We start from the raw sequence: 20,452 nt of genomic DNA on the forward strand, positions 1-20,452 counted from the left end.
GAGGACGGGAACCATGCGGGGAGGAGGAAAGGGATAGGATAGAGAGTGGGATGGGGTCCGTGTGGGTCTCAAAGACTGGCTATCCTGACATCCTTTCCTGCCTTCAGGTTGGCCACCATGGCATGCTGCCAGAGGGCACCCACCTGCCCCTTAAAGAGGCCAGGATGGGTGGTGCCTCTGGCTGACACTCTGTGCACAACCCTCACAGCGCTGGTGACGGTGGGAAGGGAAAGATGACAAGCCAGGGGGCATGATACCAGCATGTGTGGGAGAAGCTTCTAAATTATCCATTAGCACAGGCACGTCAGTGGCCCCCCTTGCATGAACGTGCATAGAAACAGGTGGGGGCCAGCAGGCAGAGAGAAGGGGCGAGGGTATAAAAGGGCCCACAAGAGACCAGCTCCAGGATCCCAAGGCCAAACTCCCCAAACCACGGAGAGTCCTGTGGACAGCTCAGCTAGCTGCAATGACTGCAAGTAAGCGCCCCTAAAACCCCTATGAGCAGGATGTGTCTGGACAGCAGAGGCGGCGCCCTGTAGATGGGACGGGGGCTCTAACCCTCAGGCTTGGGGCTTCTGGATGTGAGCATCACCATCTAAGCCCAGATATTCGGCCAATCTCAGAATATTCCTGGTCCCTGAGGGAGACCTTTGCAGAGGCTGGAAGATGGCAGCCCCCAGACTGGGGAGATCTTCAGGCAGACCTACAGGAAGTTTGACATCAACTCGCAGAACAATGACGCACTGCTCAAGAACTACGGGCTGCTCTACTGCTTCCGGAAGGACACGGATAAGGTCCAGACATTCCTGTGCATTGTGCAGTGCCGCTCTGTGGAGGGCAGTTGTGGCTTCTAGCTACCGGGTGGCATACCTGTGACCCCTCCCTATTGCCTCTCCTGGCCCCGGAAGGTCGCACTCCAGTGTCCACCAGCCCTGCCTAATAATATTAAGTTGCATCATTTTGTCTGACTAAGTGTCCTTCTCTAATATTATGGGGTGGGGGTGGGGGTATGGAGCAAGGGGCAGGTTGGGAAGACAACCTGCAGGACCTGTGGGGTCTATCGGGAACCAGGCCCCTGAAACCTAAAGGACTTGCCTCTTCCTGGGCCAGAAGGAAGCAGGCACAGCACTGCTGTCTATTACTTCCTGAGGCCACTCCACCAGGTCAGCGCTCCCAGCTCGCTGGTCACAGCTCACTGAACATCCCAGTGATTATTTGAAGGCACTTCTTCCTCCCCAACCATCACCAGCAACACCAAACCTAGTCCCCCAGGAGTGGGAATAAATGAAAACAAGACAGGCTATTAAGTGCAGAAGCAAAAGTTCCCCAAAAAGTGAGAAAACAATGTCTTGGAATTACTTGTGTGCAGAAGAATTTTAAGATAAATATTCCTTAAGCCCAACTACCCTTGGGAAATGAGAGCAATGCAAAAATGAATTTGAGATGTACAGAACCAGAGCATTTGGGGTCTGAATTAGGGCAAGAAAGTGGATGAGATATTTTATTTGGATTTCTAAACGCAGTGCCAGCAGGTGCCACAACCCCCAGACCTCCCTCTCCTTCTCACAGTCCATCCCGACACCTGCCAGCAAAAAGGAAACTCAGATAACAATGGAGACAATGGGGACTGGATGGGAAGGGATAAATCCCAGCTGATACTCGCTTCCCTTAGGGGGATGCAACACAGAGGGCTGGGAACCAGCACCACCTGCAGAAATCACAGTCCACATCTACGTCCCCTGCACTGGCTAAAAGGCCGTGTCATGGGGGCTCCATGTCCCAGGTGACAATTGGAGGAAGGATGGTAGGAGACACAGAAAGCTACGTGGAGCTCAGGGACCCTCCTCCATTCCCACCTGGCTCCTCCTCTTTGGTGGTGCTGGAAGGAGCAGGGGTAAGTGGTGTCTCCAGCCTCCCAGTGACCCCATGTTTCTCAGAGCTGGTATCGTTGATGACATCCCTCTCGGGTCCTCCCACAGGCGTGCCTGGAGAACAGCCCACAGCACAGTGCCCTCCCAGCAGATGATGAGTCTGGGGTGCTGGTCGGGTTATGCTTCAGGAATGACGGCAGAAAATGAGCTCTGTCTTCTGCTCTGAAAAGGAGGAGGTGGCAGAGCCCAGAATTCACATCCTAGACCACAGGGGTGTGGGTTTTCAATGTTGGTTGGCAACACCACTGCCAACCACTTCCGGAAGCGTTTGCTTGTTTGCTTGCTTGTGTTTCTACAGCATCGAGTGCTCGATGCCCTTAAACTCAGGGGTGGAAGATTTCAGGCAGGAGAGGGTGTTCTTTCCTGTTCTCATCTCTGGGGGCATCTGATGCTTGTGACCTTCAGGTGATATTGAAATAACCCCAACCCTGGGCACCAGGAGACAGGAGGCTCAGTCCTGGTCTTCTCTGCCTTCACCTTGTCCTGCTGTGAGGTTTCCACAAGGCACCCGTGCCACTGGGCCATTCTCACCTGGGAATTGAGGGAGAACAATCTGCCCCTTATAGAAGGACAAAATGAGGCAAAGGGCTGCTCGTGTTGGGGGCAGGATCCCTGAACTCAGAGAAATTTAGAAGCTGAAATAACTGGGTTGGATCTCAGTACCTTGGGAGGCCAAGGCGGGCAGATCACCTGAAGTCAGGAGTTCAAGACCAGACTGGTCAACATGGTGAAACCCCATCTTTACTAAAAAAGTACAAAAATTCACCTGGCATAGTGGGGGGCACTTGTAATCCCAGCTACTCAGGAGGCCGAGGTGGGAGAATGCCTTGAACCCAGGAGGCAGAGGTTGCAGTGAGTCAAGATCATGCCACTGCACTCTAGCCTGGGTGACAGAATGAGACTCCATTTTGAAGAAGAAGGAGAGAAGGAGAAGGTGGATGAGGGGAAGGAAGAAGAAAGAGAAGGAGAAGAAGAGAAAGAGGAGGAAGAGGAGGAAGAAGAAGAGCCAGCAGAAATAACTAAAGGAATAGCACCATGCTACTGCACTCGAGAAAGAACGTTTATCTTTCTATCTTTCTTTCTTTTTTCTTTTTTCTTTTTTTTTTTGAGATGGAGTTCTGCTCTGGCACCAGGCTGGAGTGCGGTGGCACAATCTTGGTTCACTGCAAACTCTGCCTCATAGGTTCAAGGGATTCTCCCATTTCACCCTTCGGAGTAGCTGGGATTACAGGCATGGGCCACCATGCACAGCCAATTTTTGTATTTTTAGTAGAGATGGAGTTTTGCCTGTTGACCAGTCTGGTCTTGAACTCCTGACCTCAAATGATCCACCCACCTCAGGCTCCCAAAATGCTGGGATTACAGGTGTTAACCACCATGCCTGGCCTGGAGAAAGGACTTTGAATGATGCATTGTGGGAAGAGCAAGCTTGTGGAGATCTGCTGCCCTGGCTGTGGTAGCTCATGCAAGTCAGTCTCTCTGAGCCTCAGTCTCTTGATCTGTGAAATGGGATGATCATAATAGCTCCTTCACAAGACAAGGGACAGGTCAGATGTGAGAATGCACAGGCAGGCCCTTTGCAACTGGATAAGCTCTACACAGAGCTGGAAAGGAGGATGGGCTTCCATGGCTGCATAGGGCATATTTCAGTGTGATGTGTTCTGAGTCCCAAAGCTGGGGAGGAGACTCAAACCTTCAAGAGCTCTTCCAACTTTCAGATTCTCTGATGGATTCAGGGCAATGGGAGGAAGTGCTTGCGGTTTATGTCTGTTGCCGGGATTTCTGTTTCTTGGTTTTTATCTCTGCTTGAGTCTGGATTCTTCATCCCCGCAGAACTGTGGGAGCCCCAAGGCGCAGGGAAAGTGGAGGGCAAAGTATGTGATTGATTCCCTCTAGTGGTCAGTGTTAGCACTGCATCCAGCTCCCTCAGGCGGGCCCAGGAGGACTCAGCCAAAGTGGAATTCAGGACTGAATCTTGCCCAGAACCCCCAAAATCTATTGGCTGTGGTTGGCCCCTTTTCCCAGCACACACTCTCTCTCTGGTGGGAGGACAGGAACCATGCGGGGAGGAGGAAAGGGATAGGATAGAGAGTGGGATGGGGTCCGTGTGGGTCTCAAGGACTGGCTATCCTGACATCCTTTCCTGCCTTCAGGTTGGCCACCAGGGCATGCTGCCAGAGGGCACCCACCTGCCCCTAAAAGAGAGGACAGGATGGGTGGTGCCTCTGGCTGACACTCTGTGTACAACCCTCACAGCGCTGGTGACGGTGGAAAGGGAAAAATGACAAGCCAGGGGGCATGATACCAGCATGTGTGGGAGAAGCTTCTAAATTATCCACTACACAGGCATGTCCGTGACCCTCCCTTGCCCATACATACATAGAAACAGGTAGGGACCAGCAGGGTGAGAGAAGGGGACAGGGTATAAAAGGGCACACAAGAGACCAGCTCCAGGATCCCAAGGCCCAACTCCCCAAACCACGGAGAGTCCTGTGGACCGCTCACCTAGCTGCAATGGCTGTAGGTAAGTGCCCCTAAAATCACTTTCTGCATTATATGTCCTGAGGGGAGAGGTGGCGCCCTGTAGATGGGACGGGGAACACTAACCCTCAGGTTTCGGGCTTCTGAATGTGGGTATCGCCATCTAAGCCCAGATATTTGGACCAGAATGTTCCTGGTCCCTGGAGGGAGAGACAGAAAAGAAACAGCCCCTGAGCAAGAGCACTGCCCTCTTGCTCTCCGACTCCCTCCCACGCCCTCTGGTTTCTCCCTAGTCTCCCAGGCATCCCTGCTCCTGACTTTCACCCTGCTCTGCCTGCCCTGGCTTCGAGAGGCTGGTGCCTTCCCAGCATTTCCCTTATCCTCGCTTTATGACTATGCTATGATCCGCGCCTCTCGCCTGAACCAGCTGGCCTTTGACATCTACCAGAAGTTTGTAAGCTCTTGACAAATGGATGCATGTCAAGGTTGGCAGGAAGGGGTGACTTTGCCTTGCTGGGAAGTAATGGGAGGAGATGAAGGAGCTCAGGATTGTTTTCTGAATCGAAGATGCAGGCAGATGAGCATACACTGAGTGAGGTCCCGGAAAAGGAACAATGGGAGCTGGTCACCAGCATAGGTATTGATGGGCGGTCCTTCTCCTAGGAAGAAGCTCGTACCCTGAAGGAACAGAGCGATTTCTTCCGACAGAACGCCAGGACCCCCTTTTGTTTCTCAGGGTCTATCCCAACACCCACTAACAGAAATGAAACTCTGGAGAAATCTGTGAGTGCCCACCCACTCCCCAGGCAGGGATGGGGAGGCCTGTGGTCAGAGCCCCCGGGCAGCACACCCACTGCTGGTCCTTCCCCTGCAGAACCTAGAGCTGCTCCGCATCTCCCTGCTGCTCGTCCAGATGTGGCTCAAGCCCGTGCAGTACCTCAGCAGTGTCTCTGCCAACAGCCAACTGCCTAGTGTCTCAAACAGCTTCATCTATGAGTACCTGAAGGACCTAGAGGAAGTCATCCAAACTCTGATTGCGGTGAGGGTGGCACCAGGGGTCCCCAATCCTGGGGCCCCACTGGCTTCCAGAGCTGGGGGAAAGAAACACTGCTGCTCTCTTTTTAGCAGTCAGGCCCTGACCCAGGAGAACTCAGCTTATTCTTCATTTCCACTCGTGAATCCTCCAGGCCTTTCTCTATACCCTGGAGCCTTGGAGGGGAGGGAGGGAAAAGAATGACTGAGAGAGGGAGGGAACAGTGTCCAAGCGCTTGGCCTCTCCTTCTCTTCCTTCACTTTGCAGAGGCTGGAAGATGGCAGCCCCCAGACTGAGGAGATCGGGCAGACCTACAGCAACTTTGACATCAACTTGGAAAACGGTGACACACTGCTCAAGAACTACGGGCTGCTCTATTGCTTCCGGAGAGACATGAACAAGGTTGCAACATTCCTGCGCGTTGTGAAGTGCCGCTCAGTGGAGGGCAGCTGTGGCTTCTAGCTGCCGGGTGGCATCCCTGAGACCCCTCCCCAGTGCCTCTCCTGGCCCCGAAAAGTGGCACTCCAGTGTCCACCAGCCCTATCCTAATAAAATTACGTTGCATCATTTTGTCTGATTAGGTGTCCTTCTCTAATATTATGGGGTGGGGGTGGGGGTATGGAGCAAGGGGTAGGTTGGGAAGACAACCTGCAGGGCCTGTGGGGTCTATTGGGAACCAGGCCCCTGAAACATAAAGGGCTTGCCCCTTCCTGGGCCAGAAGGAAGCTGGCACATGACTGCTGTCTATTACTTCCTGAGGCCACTCCACCAGGTCAGTGCTCCCAGCTCGCTGGTCACAGCTCATCAGTCATCCCAGTGATGACTTGAAAGCATTTTTTCCTCTCCAACCATCACCAGAAACACCAAACCTAGCCCACCAGGAGTGAGAAGAAATGGAAACAAGACAGGCTATTAACGGCAGAGGCAAAACGTCCCCAAAAAGTGAGAAAACAATGTCACAGAACAACGTGTGTACAGAAGACTTTTAAGATGAATATTCCTTAAGCCCAATGACCCTTGGGAAATGAGAACAATGCAAAAATGAGTTTAAAACATAGAGAACCAGAGCTTTTAGGATCTAAATTAGGGCAAGGGAAGTGGAAGACACATTTTCATTAGGGTTGCAAATGAAGTGCCGACAGGTGCCAGATAGATAACAACGTAAACAATGAGGACTGGATGGGAAGGGATAAATCCCAGCTGATACTCGCTTCCCTTAGGAAGATGCAATGGAGAGGGGTGGGAACCAGCACCACCTGCAGAACTCACAGTCCACATCTAAGTCCCCTGCACTGGCTAAAAGGCCCTGTCATGGGGGCTCCATGTCCCAGTTGACACTGGAGGAAGGATGGTGGGGGACGCAGAAAGCTACGTGGAGCTCAGGGACCCTCCTCCATTCCCACCTGGCTCCTCCTCTTTGGTGGTGCTGGAAGGAGCAGGGGTAAGTGGTGTCTCCGCCCTCCCAGTGACCCCATGTTTCTCAGAGCTGGTATCGTTGATGACATCCCTGTCGGATCCTCCCACAGGCGTGCCTGGAGAACAGCCCACAGCCCAGTGCCCTCCCAGCAGATGATGAGCCTGGGGTGCTGGTCGGGTTATGCTTCAGGAATGACGGCAGAAAATGAGCTCTGTCTTCTGCTCTGAAAAGGGGGAGGTGGCAGGGCCCAGCATTCACATCCTCGACCACAGGGGTGTGGGTTTTCAATGTTGGTTGGCGACACCACTGCCAACCACTTCTAGAAGCGTTTGCTTGTTTGCTTGCTTGTGTTTCTACAGCGTCGAGTGCTCAATGCCCTTAAACTCAGGGGTGGAAGATTTCAGGGCAGGAGAGGGTGTTCTTTCCTGCTCTCATCTCTAGGGGGCATCTGATGCTTGTGACCTTCAGATTATACTGAAATAGCCTCAGCCCTGGGCACCAGGAGACAGGAGGCTCAGTCCTGGCCTTCTCTGCCTTCACCTTGTCCTGCCGTGAGGTTTCTAAAAGGCACCCTATGCCACTGGGCCATTCTCATCTGGGAATTGAGGGAGAACAATCTGCCCCTTATGGAAGGACAAAATGAGGCAAAGGGCCGCTTGTGTTGGGGGCAGAATCCCTGAACTCACAGAAATTTAGAAGCTGAAATAACTGTATTGGGAGTGGTGACTCACACCTGTAATCTCAGTACTTAGGAGGCCAAGGCATGTGGATCACCTGAAGTCAGGAGTTTGAGACCAGCCTGGCCAACACGGTGAAACCCCGTCTCTACTAAAAAAGTACAAAAACTAGCCCCGCATAGTGGTTGGTGCCCGTAATCCCAGCTACTCAGGAGGCTGAGGTGGGAGAATCACTTGAACCCAGGAGGCAGAGGTTGCAGTGAGCCAAGATCATGCCACTGCACTCCAGTGTGACAGGATGAGACTCCATCTGGAAAAAAAAAAAAAAGAAGCCAGAATAACTAAGTAACTAGTAGCACCACACTACCTGCTCTGTCTTCTTCTTTTTTTTTTTCTTTAAGCTGGAGTTCTGCTATGTCACCAAGGCCTGAGTGTAGAGGTGGGATCTTGGCTCACTGCAACCTCTGCCTCCTGTGTTCAAGGGATTCTCCCACCTCACCCACCCCCCTGCCCCCAAGAAGTAACTGGAATTATAGGCATGTGCCACCATGCATAGCTAATTTTGCTGTTTTTAATAGAGATGGAGTTTTGCCATGTTGACCAGGCAGTTCTTGAATCACTGATCTCAAATGATTCACCCACCTCAGCCTCCCAAAGTGCTGGGATTACAGGTGTTAACCACCATGCCCGGCCTGGAGAAAGGGCTTTGAATGACACAATGTGGGAAGAACAAGGTTGTGGAGAGCTGCTGCCCTGGCTGAGGTAGCTCATGCAAGTCAGTCTCTCTGAGCCTCAGTCTCATGATCTGTGAAATGGGATGATCATAATAGGTCCTTCACAAGACAAGTGGCAGGTCAGATGTGAGAATGCACAGGCAGGCCCTTTGCAACTGGATAAGCTTCATACAGATCTGGAAAGGAGGAGGAGAAAAAGGAGGAGGGGCTTCCATGGCTGCATAGGGCATATTTCAGCAGGATGCGTTCTGAGTTCCAAAGCTGGGGAGGAGACTCAAACCTTCAAGAGCTCTTCCAACTTTGAGATTCTCTGATGGTTTCAGGGCTATGGGAGGAAGCGCTTGTGGTTCATGTCTGTTGCCGGCATTTCTGTTTCTTGGTTTTTATCTCTGCTGCAGGTCCAAGGAGCTGGGGTAATAGCCTGAGTCTGTTTGTCCCAGGGACCTGGAGGAGCCCCAAAGCTCAGGGAGAGGGGAGGGCCAAGAATGGGGTTGGTTCCCTCTAGTGGTCAGTGTTAGCACTGCATCCAGCTCCCTCAGGCGGGCCCAGGACTCTGCAATTCAGGACTGAATCATGCCCTAAACCCCCAGAATCTATTGGCTGTGGTTGGCCCCTTTTCCCAGCACACACTCTCTCTCTGGTGGGAGGACGGAAACCATGCGGGGAGGAGGAAAGGGATAGGATAGAGAGTGGGATGGGGTCCGTGTGGGTCTCAAGGACTGGCTATCCTGACATCCTTTCCTGCCTTCAGGTTGGCCACCAGGGCATGCTGCCAGAGGGCACCCACCTGCCCCTTAAAGAGGCCAGGATGGGTGGTGCCTCTGGCTGACACTCTGTGCACAACCCTCACAGCGCTGGTGACGGTGGGAAGGGAAAGATGACAAGCCAGGGGGCATGATACCAGCATGTGTGGGAGAAGCTTCTAAATTATCCATTAGCACAGGCACGTCAGTGGCCCCCCTTGCATGAACGTGCATAGAAACAGGTGGGGGCCAGCAGGCAGAGAGAAGGGGCGAGGGTATAAAAGGGCCCACAAGAGACCAGCTCCAGGATCCCAAGGCCAAACTCCCCAAACCACGGAGAGTCCTGTGGACAGCTCAGCTAGCTGCAATGACTGCAAGTAAGCGCCCCTAAAACCCCTATGAGCAGGATGTGTCTGGACAGCAGAGGCGGCGCCCTGTAGATGGGACGGGGGCTCTAACCCTCAGGCTTGGGGCTTCTGGATGTGAGCATCACCATCTAAGCCCAGATATTCGGCCAATCTCAGAATGTTCCTGGTCCCTGAAGGGAGACCAAAAAAAATCTGCCCTTGAGCAAGAGCGCTGGCCACTTGCTCTCTGGCTCCCTCCCTTCCCCTACGGCATCTCCCCAGGCTCCCGGATGTCCCTGCTCCTGGCTCTTGCCCTGCTCTGCCTGCCCTGGCTTCAAGAGACTGGTGCCATTCCAAGAATTCCCTTATCCAGGCTTTTTGATGACGCTATGCTCCTTGCCCATCAGCTGCATCAGCTGGCCTTTGACACCTACCAGGAGTTTGTAAGTTCTTGGGGAATAGGTGCCCATCAGGGTGGCAGGAAGGGGTGACTTTCCCCTGCTAGGAAGTAATGGGGAGAGATGAAGGAGCTCATGGTTGTTTTCTGAAGTGAAAATGCAGGCAGATGAGCACATGCTGAATGAGGTCCCAGAAAAGTAAGAATGGGAGCTGGTCACCAGCATAGACCTTGATGTGTGATCTTTCTGCTAGGAAGGAAATTATATCCCGAAGGAACAGAAGTATTTCTTCCTGCGTAACCCCAATACCTTCCTCTGCTTCTCAGAGTCTATCCCGACACCTGCCAACAAGGAGGAAGTGCTGACAAAATCCGTGAGTGGTCGCCCTCTCCCCAGGCAGGGATGGGGGAGGCCTGTGGTCAGAGCCCCCGGGCAGCACACCCACTGCCAGTCCTTCCCCTGCAGAACCTAGAGCTGCTCCACATCTCCCTGCTGCTCATCCAGTCCTGGCTCGAGCCCGTGCAGCTCCTCGGCAGTGTCTTTGCCAACAGCCGGCTGCATAACATCTTGCACACCGATGTCTATGAGTACCTGAAGGACCTAGAGGAAGGCATCCAAACTCTGATGGGGGTGAGGATGGCGCCAGCTGTCTCCAATCCTGGGGCCCCACTGGCTTCCAGAGCTGGGGGAAAGAAACACTGCTGCTCTCTTTTTAGCAGTCAGGCCCTGACCCAGGAGAACTCAGCTTATTCTTCATTTCCACTCGTGAATCCACCAGCCCTTTCTCTTCACCTTAGAGGGAGGGAGGAGAAAGAATGAATGAGAGAGGGAGGGAACAGTGTCCAAGCACTTGGCCTCTCCTTCTCTTCCTTCACTTTGCAGAGGCTGGAGGATGGCAGCCCCCAAACTGGGGAGCTCTTCGGGCAGACCTACAGCAAGTTTGACAGAAACTCGCACAACGATGACGCACTGCTCAAGAACTACTGGCTGCTCTTCTGCTTCCGGAAGGACATGGACAAGGTCGAGACGTTCCTGCGCATTGTGCAGTGCCACTCTGTGCCGGGCAGCTGTGGCTTCTAGCTGCCGGGTGGCATTCCTGTGGCCCTTCCTGAGTGCCTCTCCTGGGCCTGGAAGGTGGCACTCCAGTGCCCACCAGCTCTGTCCTAATAAAACTAAGTCGCATTATTTTGTCTGACTAGGTGTCCTCTAATATTATGGGGTGGAGGGTGGCGGTATGGAGCAAGGGGCAGGTTGGGAAGACAACCCACAGAGCCAGAGGGGTTTGTTGGGAACCAGGCTCCTGAAACATAATGGACTTGGCTCTTCCTGGGCCAGAAGGAAGCCGGCACAGCACTGCTGTCTATTACTCACTGAGGCCACTCCACCAGGTCAGTGCTCCCAGCTTGCTGGTCACAGCTCACTGGTCAACCCAGAGATGATTTGAAGGCATTTCTTCCTCCACGACCGTCACCAGAAACACCAAACCTACCCCCTAGAAGTGGGAATAAATGAAAACAAGACCAGCTATTAAGTGCAAAGGCAAAACTTCCCCAACAGGTGAGAAAACAATGTCATGGAATTACTTGTGTGCAGAAGAATTTTAAGATGAATATTCCTTAAGCCCAATGACCCTTGGGAAATGAGAACAATGCAGAAATAAATTTGAGATGTACAGAACCAGACCATTTGGCATTTGAATTAGGGCAAGGGAAGTGGAAGACACATTTTCATTGGGATTGCAAATGAAGTGCCGACAGGTGCCAGATAGATAACAACGTAAGCAATGAGGACTGGATGGGAAGGGATAAATCCCAGCTGATACTCGCTTCCCTTAGGAAGATGCAATGGAGAGGGGTGGGAACCAGCACCACCTGCAGAACTCACAGTCCACATCTAAGTCCCCTGCACTGGCTAAAAGGCCCTGTCATGGGGGCTCCATGTCCCAGTTGACACTGGAGGAAGGATGGTGGGGGACGCAGAAAGCTACGTGGAGCTCAGGGACCCTCCTCCATTCCCACCTGGCTCCTCCTCTTTGGTGGTGCTGGAAGGAGCAGGGGTAAGTGGTGTCTCCACCCTCCCAGGGATCCCATGTTTCTCAGAGCTGGTATCGTTGATGACATTTCCCTGGAATCTTCCCATAGCCCTCCTGGAGAACAGCCCACAGCCCAGTGCCCTCCCAGCAGATGAGAAGTCTGGGGTGCTAGTTGGGTAATGCTTCAGGAGTGGTGGCAGATGAGCTCTGTCTTCTGCTCTGAAAAGGGGGAGGTGGCAGGGCCCAGCATTCACATCCTCGACCACAGGGTTGTGGGTTTTCAATGTTGATTGGCAACACCACTGCCAACCACTTCTGGAAGCGTTTGCTTGTTTGCTTGCTTGTGTTTCTACAGCATCGAGTGCTCGAGGCCCTTAAACTCAGGGGTGGAAGATTTCAGGGCAGGAGTGGGTGTTCATTCCTGCTCTCATCTTTGGGGGGCATCTGTTGCTTGTGACCTCCAGATGATATTGCAACAGCCCCAACCCTGGGCACCAGGAGACAGTAGGCTCAGTCCTGGCCTTCTCTGCCTTCGCCTTGTCCTGCTGTGAGGTTTCTCTAAAAGGCACCCCGTGCCACCGGGCCATTCTCACCTGGGAATTGAGGGAGAATATCTGCCCCTTGTGGAAGGACAAAATGAGGCAAAGGACCGCTTGCGTTGGGGGCAGGATCCCTAAACTCAGAGAAATTTAGAAGCTGATATAACTGGGTTGGGAGCAGTGACTCATCCCTGTAATCTCAGTAATTTGGGAGGCCAAGGCAGGCAGATCACCTGAAGTCAGGAGGAGTTTCAGACCAGCCTGGCCAACGTGGTGAAGCCTCGTCTCTACTTAAAAAGTACAAAAATTAGCCCGGCATAGTGGTGGATGCCTGTAATCCCAGCTACTCAGGAGGCTGAAGCGGGAGAATCACTTGAACCCAGGAGGCAGAGGTTGCAGTGAGCCAGGATCATGCCATTGCACTCCAGCCTGGGTGACAGAATGAGACTCCGTCTGAAAAAAAAAAAAAAGCAGCAGCAGCAGCAGCAGGTAGAATAACTATATAACTGAGTAGCACCACACTACCTGTTCTGGAGAAAGGACTTTTTTTTTTTTTTTTTTTTTTTTTTTTTTGAGTGGGCCTTCTGCTATATCACCAAGGCTGGAGTGCAGAGGTGTGATCTTGGCTTTCATCAACCTCTGCCTCCTGGGTTCAAGGGATTCTCCCACCTCACCTTCCCTAGTAGCTGGGATTACAGGCATCCCTCACCAAGCACAGCTAATTTTGGTATTTTTAATAGAGATGGAGTTTTGCCATGTTGACCAGTCTGGTCTTGAACTCCTGACCTAAAGTGATCCACTCACCTCAGCCTCCCAAAATGCTGGAATTATATGTGTTAACCACCATGCCCGGCCTGGAGAAAGGACTTTGAATGACACAATGTGGGAAGAGCAAGCTTGTGGAGTTCTGCTGCCCTGGCTGAGGTAGCTCATGCAAGTCAGTCTCTCTGAGCCTCAGTCTCTTGATCTGTGAAATGGGATGATCATAATAGCTCCTTCACAAGACAAGTGACAGGTCAGATGTGAGAATGCACAGGGAGGCCCTTTGCAACTGGATAAGCTCCATACAGAGCTGGAAAGGAGGAGGAGAAAAAGGAGGACGGGCTTCCATGGCTGCATAGGGCATCTTTCAGCAGGATGCGTTCTGAGTTCCAAAGCTGGGGAGGAGACTCAAACCTTCAAGAGCTCTTCCAACTTTGAGATTCTCTGATGGTTTCAGGGCTATAGGAGGAAACGCTTGTGGTTCATGTCTGTTGCCAGGATTTCTGTTTCTTGGTTTTTACCTCTGCTGCAGGTCCAAGGAGCTGGAGTAATAGCCTGAGTCTGGTTTCTTCGTCCCCACAGACCTGGGGGAGCCCCAAGGCTCAGGAAGAGTGGAAGGCCAAGAATGGGGTTGGTTCCCTCTAGTGGTCAGTGTTAGCACTGCATCCAGCTCCCTCAGGCGGGCCCAGGAGGACTCAGCCAAAGTGGAATTCAGGACTGAATCTTGCCCAGAACCCCCAGAATCCATTGGCTGTCGTTGGCCCCTTTTCCCAACACACACTCTCTCTCTCTGGTGGGAGGACAGGAACCATGCGGGGAGGAGGAAAGGGATAGGATAGAGAGTGGGATGGGGTCCGTGTGGGTCTCAAGGACTGGCTATCCTGACATCCTTTCCTGCCTTCAGGTTTGCCACCATGGCATGCTGCCAGAGGGCACCCACCTGCCCCTTAAAGAGGCCAGGATGGGTGGTGCCTCTGGCTGACACTCTGTGCACAACCCTCACAGCGCTGGTGACGGTGGGAAGGGAAAGATGACAAGCCAGGGGGCATGATACCAGCATGTGTGGGAGAAGCTTCTAAATTATCCATTAGCACAGGCACGTCAGTGGCCCCCCTTGCATGAACGTGCATAGAAACAGGTGGGGGCCAGCAGGCAGAGAGAAGGGGCGAGGGTATAAAAGGGCCCACAAGAGCCCAGCTCCAGGATCCCAAGGCCAAACTCCCCAAACCACGGAGAGTCCTGTGGACAGCTCAGCTAGCTGCAATGACTGCAAGTAAGCGCCCCTAAAACCCCTATGAGCAGGATGTGTCTGGACAGCAGAGGCGGCGCCCTGTAGATGGGACGGGGGCTCTAACCCTCAGGCTTGGGGCTTCTGGATGTGAGCATCACCATCTAAGCCCAGATATTCGGCCAATCTCAGAATATTCCTGGTCCCTGAGGGAGACCTTTGCAGAGGCTGGAAGATGGCAGCCCCCAGACTGGGGAGATCTTCAGGCAGACCTACAGGAAGTTTGACATCAACTCGCAGAACAATGACGCACTGCTCAAGAACTACGGGCTGCTCTACTGCTTCCGGAAGGACACGGATAAGGTCCAGACATTCCTGTGCATTGTGCAGTGCCGCTCTGTGGAGGGCAGTTGTGGCTTCTAGCTACCGGGTGGCATACCTGTGACCCCTCCCTATTGCCTCTCCTGGCCCCGGAAGGTCGCACTCCAGTGTCCACCAGCCCTGCCTAATAATATTAAGTTGCATCATTTTGTCTGACTAAGTGTCCTTCTCTAATATTATGGGGTGGGGGTGGGGGTATGGAGCAAGGGGCAGGTTGGGAAGACAACCTGCAGGACCTGTGGGGTCTATCGGGAACCAGGCCCCTGAAACCTAAAGGACTTGCCTCTTCCTGGGCCAGAAGGAAGCAGGCACAGCACTGCTGTCTATTACTTCCTGAGGCCACTCCACCAGGTCAGCGCTCCCAGCTCGCTGGTCACAGCTCACTGAACATCCCAGTGATTATTTGAAGGCACTTCTTCCTCCCCAACCATCACCAGCAACACCAAACCTAGTCCCCCAGGAGTGGGAATAAATGAAAACAAGACAGGCTATTAAGTGCAGAAGCAAAAGTTCCCCAAAAAGTGAGAAAACAATGTCTTGGAATTACTTGTGTGCAGAAGAATTTTAAGATAAATATTCCTTAAGCCCAACTACCCTTGGGAAATGAGAGCAATGCAAAAATGAATTTGAGATGTACAGAACCAGAGCATTTGGGGTCTGAATTAGGGCAAGAAAGTGGATGAGATATTTTATTTGGATTTCTAAACGCAGTGCCAGCAGGTGCCACAACCCCCAGACCTCCCTCTCCTTCTCACAGTCCATCCCGACACCTGCCAGCAAAAAGGAAACTCAGATAACAATGGAGACAATGGGGACTGGATGGGAAGGGATAAATCCCAGCTGATACTCGCTTCCCTTAGGGGGATGCAACACAGAGGGCTGGGAACCAGCACCACCTGCAGAAATCACAGTCCACATCTACGTCCCCTGCACTGGCTAAAAGGCCGTGTCATGGGGGCTCCATGTCCCAGGTGACAATTGGAGGAAGGATGGTAGGAGACACAGAAAGCTACGTGGAGCTCAGGGACCCTCCTCCATTCCCACCTGGCTCCTCCTCTTTGGTGGTGCTGGAAGGAGCAGGGGTAAGTGGTGTCTCCAGCCTCCCAGTGACCCCACGTTTCTCAGAGCTGGTATCGTTGATGACATCCCTCTCGGGTCCTCCCACAGGCGTGCCTGGAGAACAGCCCACAGCCCAGTGCCCTCCCAGCAGATGATGAGTCTGGGGTGCTGGTCGGGTTATGCTTCAGGAATGACGGCAGAAAATGAGCTCTGTCTTCTGCTCTGAAAAGGAGGAGGTGGCAGAGCCCAGAATTCACATCCTAGACCACAGGGGTGTGGGTTTTCAATGTTGGTTGGCAACACCACTGCCAACCACTTCCGGAAGCGTTTGCTTGTTTGCTTGCTTGTGTTTCTACAGCATCGAGTGCTCGATGCCCTTAAACTCAGGGGTGGAAGATTTCAGGCAGGAGAGGGTGTTCTTTCCTGTTCTCATCTCTGGGGGCATCTGATGCTTGTGACCTTCAGGTGATATTGAAATAACCCCAACCCTGGGCACCAGGAGACAGGAGGCTCAGTCCTGGTCTTCTCTGCCTTCACCTTGTCCTGCTGTGAGGTTTCCACAAGGCACCCGTGCCACTGGGCCATTCTCACCTGGGAATTGAGGGAGAACAATCTGCCCCTTATAGAAGGACAAAATGAGGCAAAGGGCTGCTCGTGTTGGGGGCAGGATCCCTGAACTCAGAGAAATTTAGAAGCTGAAATAACTGGGTTGGATCTCAGTACCTTGGGAGGCCAAGGCGGGCAGATCACCTGAAGTCAGGAGTTCAAGACCAGACTGGTCAACATGGTGAAACCCCATCTTTACTAAAAAAGTACAAAAATTCACCTGGCATAGTGGGGGGCACTTGTAATCCCAGCTACTCAGGAGGCCGAGGTGGGAGAATGCCTTGAACCCAGGAGGCAGAGGTTGCAGTGAGTCAAGATCATGCCACTGCACTCTAGCCTGGGTGACAGAATGAGACTCCATTTTGAAGAAGAAGGAGAGAAGGAGAAGGTGGATGAGGGGAAGGAAGAAGAAAGAGAAGGAGAAGAAGAGAAAGAGGAGGAAGAGGAGGAAGAAGAAGAGCCAGCAGAAATAACTAAAGGAATAGCACCATGCTACTGCACTCGAGAAAGAACGTTTATCTTTCTATCTTTCTTTCTTTTTTCTTTTTTCTTTTTTTTTTTGAGATGGAGTTCTGCTCTGGCACCAGGCTGGAGTGCGGTGGCACAATCTTGGTTCACTGCAAACTCTGCCTCATAGGTTCAAGGGATTCTCCCATTTCACCCTTCGGAGTAGCTGGGATTACAGGCATGGGCCACCATGCACAGCCAATTTTTGTATTTTTAGTAGAGATGGAGTTTTGCCTGTTGACCAGTCTGGTCTTGAACTCCTGACCTCAAATGATCCACCCACCTCAGGCTCCCAAAATGCTGGGATTACAGGTGTTAACCACCATGCCTGGCCTGGAGAAAGGACTTTGAATGATGCATTGTGGGAAGAGCAAGCTTGTGGAGATCTGCTGCCCTGGCTGTGGTAGCTCATGCAAGTCAGTCTCTCTGAGCCTCAGTCTCTTGATCTGTGAAATGGGATGATCATAATAGCTCCTTCACAAGACAAGGGACAGGTCAGATGTGAGAATGCACAGGCAGGCCCTTTGCAACTGGATAAGCTCTACACAGAGCTGGAAAGGAGGATGGGCTTCCATGGCTGCATAGGGCATATTTCAGTGTGATGTGTTCTGAGTCCCAAAGCTGGGGAGGAGACTCAAACCTTCAAGAGCTCTTCCAACTTTCAGATTCTCTGATGGATTCAGGGCAATGGGAGGAAGTGCTTGCGGTTTATGTCTGTTGCCGGGATTTCTGTTTCTTGGTTTTTATCTCTGCTTGAGTCTGGATTCTTCATCCCCGCAGAACTGTGGGAGCCCCAAGGCGCAGGGAAAGTGGAGGGCAAAGTATGTGCTTGATTCCCTCTAGTGGTCAGTGTTAGCACTGCATCCAGCTCCCTCAGGCGGGCCCAGGAGGACTCAGCCAAAGTGGAATTCAGGACTGAATCTTGCCCAGAACCCCCAAAATCTATTGGCTGTGGTTGGCCCCTTTTCCCAGCACACACTCTCTCTCTGGTGGGAGGACAGGAACCATGCGGGGAGGAGGAAAGGGATAGGATAGAGAGTGGGATGGGGTCCGTGTGGGTCTCAAGGACTGGCTATCCTGACATCCTTTCCTGCCTTCAGGTTGGCCACCAGGGCATGCTGCCAGAGGGCACCCACCTGCCCCTAAAAGAGAGGACAGGATGGGTGGTGCCTCTGGCTGACACTCTGTGTACAACCCTCACAGCGCTGGTGACGGTGGAAAGGGAAAAATGACAAGCCAGGGGGCATGATACCAGCATGTGTGGGAGAAGCTTCTAAATTATCCACTACACAGGCATGTCCGTGACCCTCCCTTGCCCATACATACATAGAAACAGGTAGGGACCAGCAGGGTGAGAGAAGGGGACAGGGTATAAAAGGGCACACAAGAGACCAGCTCCAGGATCCCAAGGCCCAACTCCCCAAACCACGGAGAGTCCTGTGGACCGCTCACCTAGCTGCAATGGCTGTAGGTAAGTGCCCCTAAAATCACTTTCTGCATTATATGTCCTGAGGGGAGAGGTGGCGCCCTGTAGATGGGACGGGGAACACTAACCCTCAGGTTTCGGGCTTCTGAATGTGGGTATCGCCATCTAAGCCCAGATATTTGGACCAGAATGTTCCTGGTCCCTGGAGGGAGAGACAGAAAAGAAACAGCCCCTGAGCAAGAGCACTGCCCTCTTGCTCTCCGACTCCCTCCCACGCCCTCTGGTTTCTCCCTAGTCTCCCAGGCATCCCTGCTCCTGACTTTCACCCTGCTCTGCCTGCCCTGGCTTCGAGAGGCTGGTGCCTTCCCAGCATTTCCCTTATCCTCGCTTTATGACTATGCTATGATCCGCGCCTCTCGCCTGAACCAGCTGGCCTTTGACATCTACCAGAAGTTTGTAAGCTCTTGACAAATGGATGCATGTCAAGGTTGGCAGGAAGGGGTGACTTTGCCTTGCTGGGAAGTAATGGGAGGAGATGAAGGAGCTCAGGATTGTTTTCTGAATCGAAGATGCAGGCAGATGAGCATACACTGAGTGAGGTCCCGGAAAAGGAACAATGGGAGCTGGTCACCAGCATAGGTATTGATGGGCGGTCCTTCTCCTAGGAAGAAGCTCGTACCCTGAAGGAACAGAGCGATTTCTTCCGACAGAACGCCAGGACCCCCTTTTGTTTCTCAGGGTCTATCCCAACACCCACTAACAGAAATGAAACTCTGGAGAAATCTGTGAGTGCCCACCCACTCCCCAGGCAGGGATGGGGAGGCCTGTGGTCAGAGCCCCCGGGCAGCACACCCACTGCTGGTCCTTCCCCTGCAGAACCTAGAGCTGCTCCGCATCTCCCTGCTGCTCGTCCAGATGTGGCTCAAGCCCGTGCAGTACCTCAGCAGTGTCTCTGCCAACAGCCAACTGCCTAGTGTCTCAAACAGCTTCATCTATGAGTACCTGAAGGACCTAGAGGAAGTCATCCAAACTCTGATTGCGGTGAGGGTGGCACCAGGGGTCCCCAATCCTGGGGCCCCACTGGCTTCCAGAGCTGGGGGAAAGAAACACTGCTGCTCTCTTTTTAGCAGTCAGGCCCTGACCCAGGAGAACTCAGCTTATTCTTCATTTCCACTCGTGAATCCTCCAGGCCTTTCTCTATACCCTGGAGCCTTGGAGGGGAGGGAGGGAAAAGAATGACTGAGAGAGGGAGGGAACAGTGTCCAAGCGCTTGGCCTCTCCTTCTCTTCCTTCACTTTGCAGAGGCTGGAAGATGGCAGCCCCCAGACTGAGGAGATCGGGCAGACCTACAGCAACTTTGACATCAACTTGGAAAACGGTGACACACTGCTCAAGAACTACGGGCTGCTCTATTGCTTCCGGAGAGACATGAACAAGGTTGCAACATTCCTGCGCGTTGTGAAGTGCCGCTCAGTGGAGGGCAGCTGTGGCTTCTAGCTGCCGGGTGGCATCCCTGAGACCCCTCCCCAGTGCCTCTCCTGGCCCCGAAAAGTGGCACTCCAGTGTCCACCAGCCCTATCCTAATAAAATTACGTTGCATCATTTTGTCTGATTAGGTGTCCTTCTCTAATATTATGGGGTGGGGGTGGGGGTATGGAGCAAGGGGTAGGTTGGGAAGACAACCTGCAGGGCCTGTGGGGTCTATTGGGAACCAGGCCCCTGAAACATAAAGGGCTTGCCCCTTCCTGGGCCAGAAGGAAGCTGGCACATGACTGCTGTCTATTACTTCCTGAGGCCACTCCACCAGGTCAGTGCTCCCAGCTCGCTGGTCACAGCTCATCAGTCATCCCAGTGATGACTTGAAAGCATTTTTTTCCTCTCCAACCATCACCAGAAACACCAAACCTAGCCCACCAGGAGTGAGAAGAAATGGAAACAAGACAGGCTATTAACGGCAGAGGCAAAACGTCCCCAAAAAGTGAGAAAACAATGTCACAGAACAACGTGTGTACAGAAGACTTTTAAGATGAATATTCCTTAAGCCCAATGACCCTTGGGAAATGAGAACAATGCAAAAATGAGTTTAAAACATAGAGAACCAGAGCTTTTAGGATCTAAATTAGGGCAAGGGAAGTGGAAGACACATTTTCA

The 20,452-nt window shown here is 52.7% G+C and overlaps 3 protein-coding genes across 4 annotated transcripts; all 3 read left to right on the top strand.

Moving 5' to 3' along the window:
• The first annotated feature begins 4,445 nt into the window (after positions 1-4,445).
• On the top strand, positions 4,446-5,907 carry LOC135271674 (somatotropin-like). Its single transcript, XM_064369420.1, has 5 exons — positions 4,446-4,455; positions 4,706-4,866; positions 5,076-5,195; positions 5,287-5,451; positions 5,713-5,907. The coding sequence occupies exons 1-5, from the start codon at positions 4,446-4,448 to the stop codon at positions 5,905-5,907; spliced, it is 651 nt and encodes a 216-aa protein (XP_064225490.1).
• A 2,693-nt stretch (positions 5,908-8,600) lies between these two features.
• LOC135271704 (somatotropin-like) lies at positions 8,601-10,888 on the top strand. Of its 2 annotated transcripts, none has more exons than XM_064369616.1 (5): positions 8,601-8,652; positions 9,646-9,806; positions 10,015-10,134; positions 10,227-10,391; positions 10,644-10,888. In XM_064369616.1, the coding sequence occupies exons 1-5, from the start codon at positions 8,601-8,603 to the stop codon at positions 10,839-10,841; spliced, it is 696 nt and encodes a 231-aa protein (XP_064225686.1). In that variant the 3' UTR covers positions 10,842-10,888. The 2 variants fall into 2 exon arrangements, with proteins under 2 accessions (XP_064225686.1, XP_064225688.1); XM_064369618.1 differs by lacking the exon at positions 8,601-8,652 and adding an exon at positions 9,384-9,393.
• A 7,448-nt stretch (positions 10,889-18,336) lies between these two features.
• LOC135271675 (somatotropin-like) lies at positions 18,337-19,798 on the top strand. Its single transcript, XM_064369421.1, has 5 exons — positions 18,337-18,346; positions 18,597-18,757; positions 18,967-19,086; positions 19,178-19,342; positions 19,604-19,798. The coding sequence occupies exons 1-5, from the start codon at positions 18,337-18,339 to the stop codon at positions 19,796-19,798; spliced, it is 651 nt and encodes a 216-aa protein (XP_064225491.1).
• Positions 19,799-20,452: the final 654 nt, after the last annotated feature.

The sequence above is a fragment of the Aotus nancymaae genome, unplaced genomic scaffold (assembly GCF_030222135.1).
Source record: "Aotus nancymaae isolate 86718 unplaced genomic scaffold, 86718_ANA_hifiasm-v0.15.2.pri h1tg000089l, whole genome shotgun sequence".
NCBI classification, from domain to species: domain Eukaryota; kingdom Metazoa; phylum Chordata; class Mammalia; order Primates; family Aotidae; genus Aotus; species Aotus nancymaae.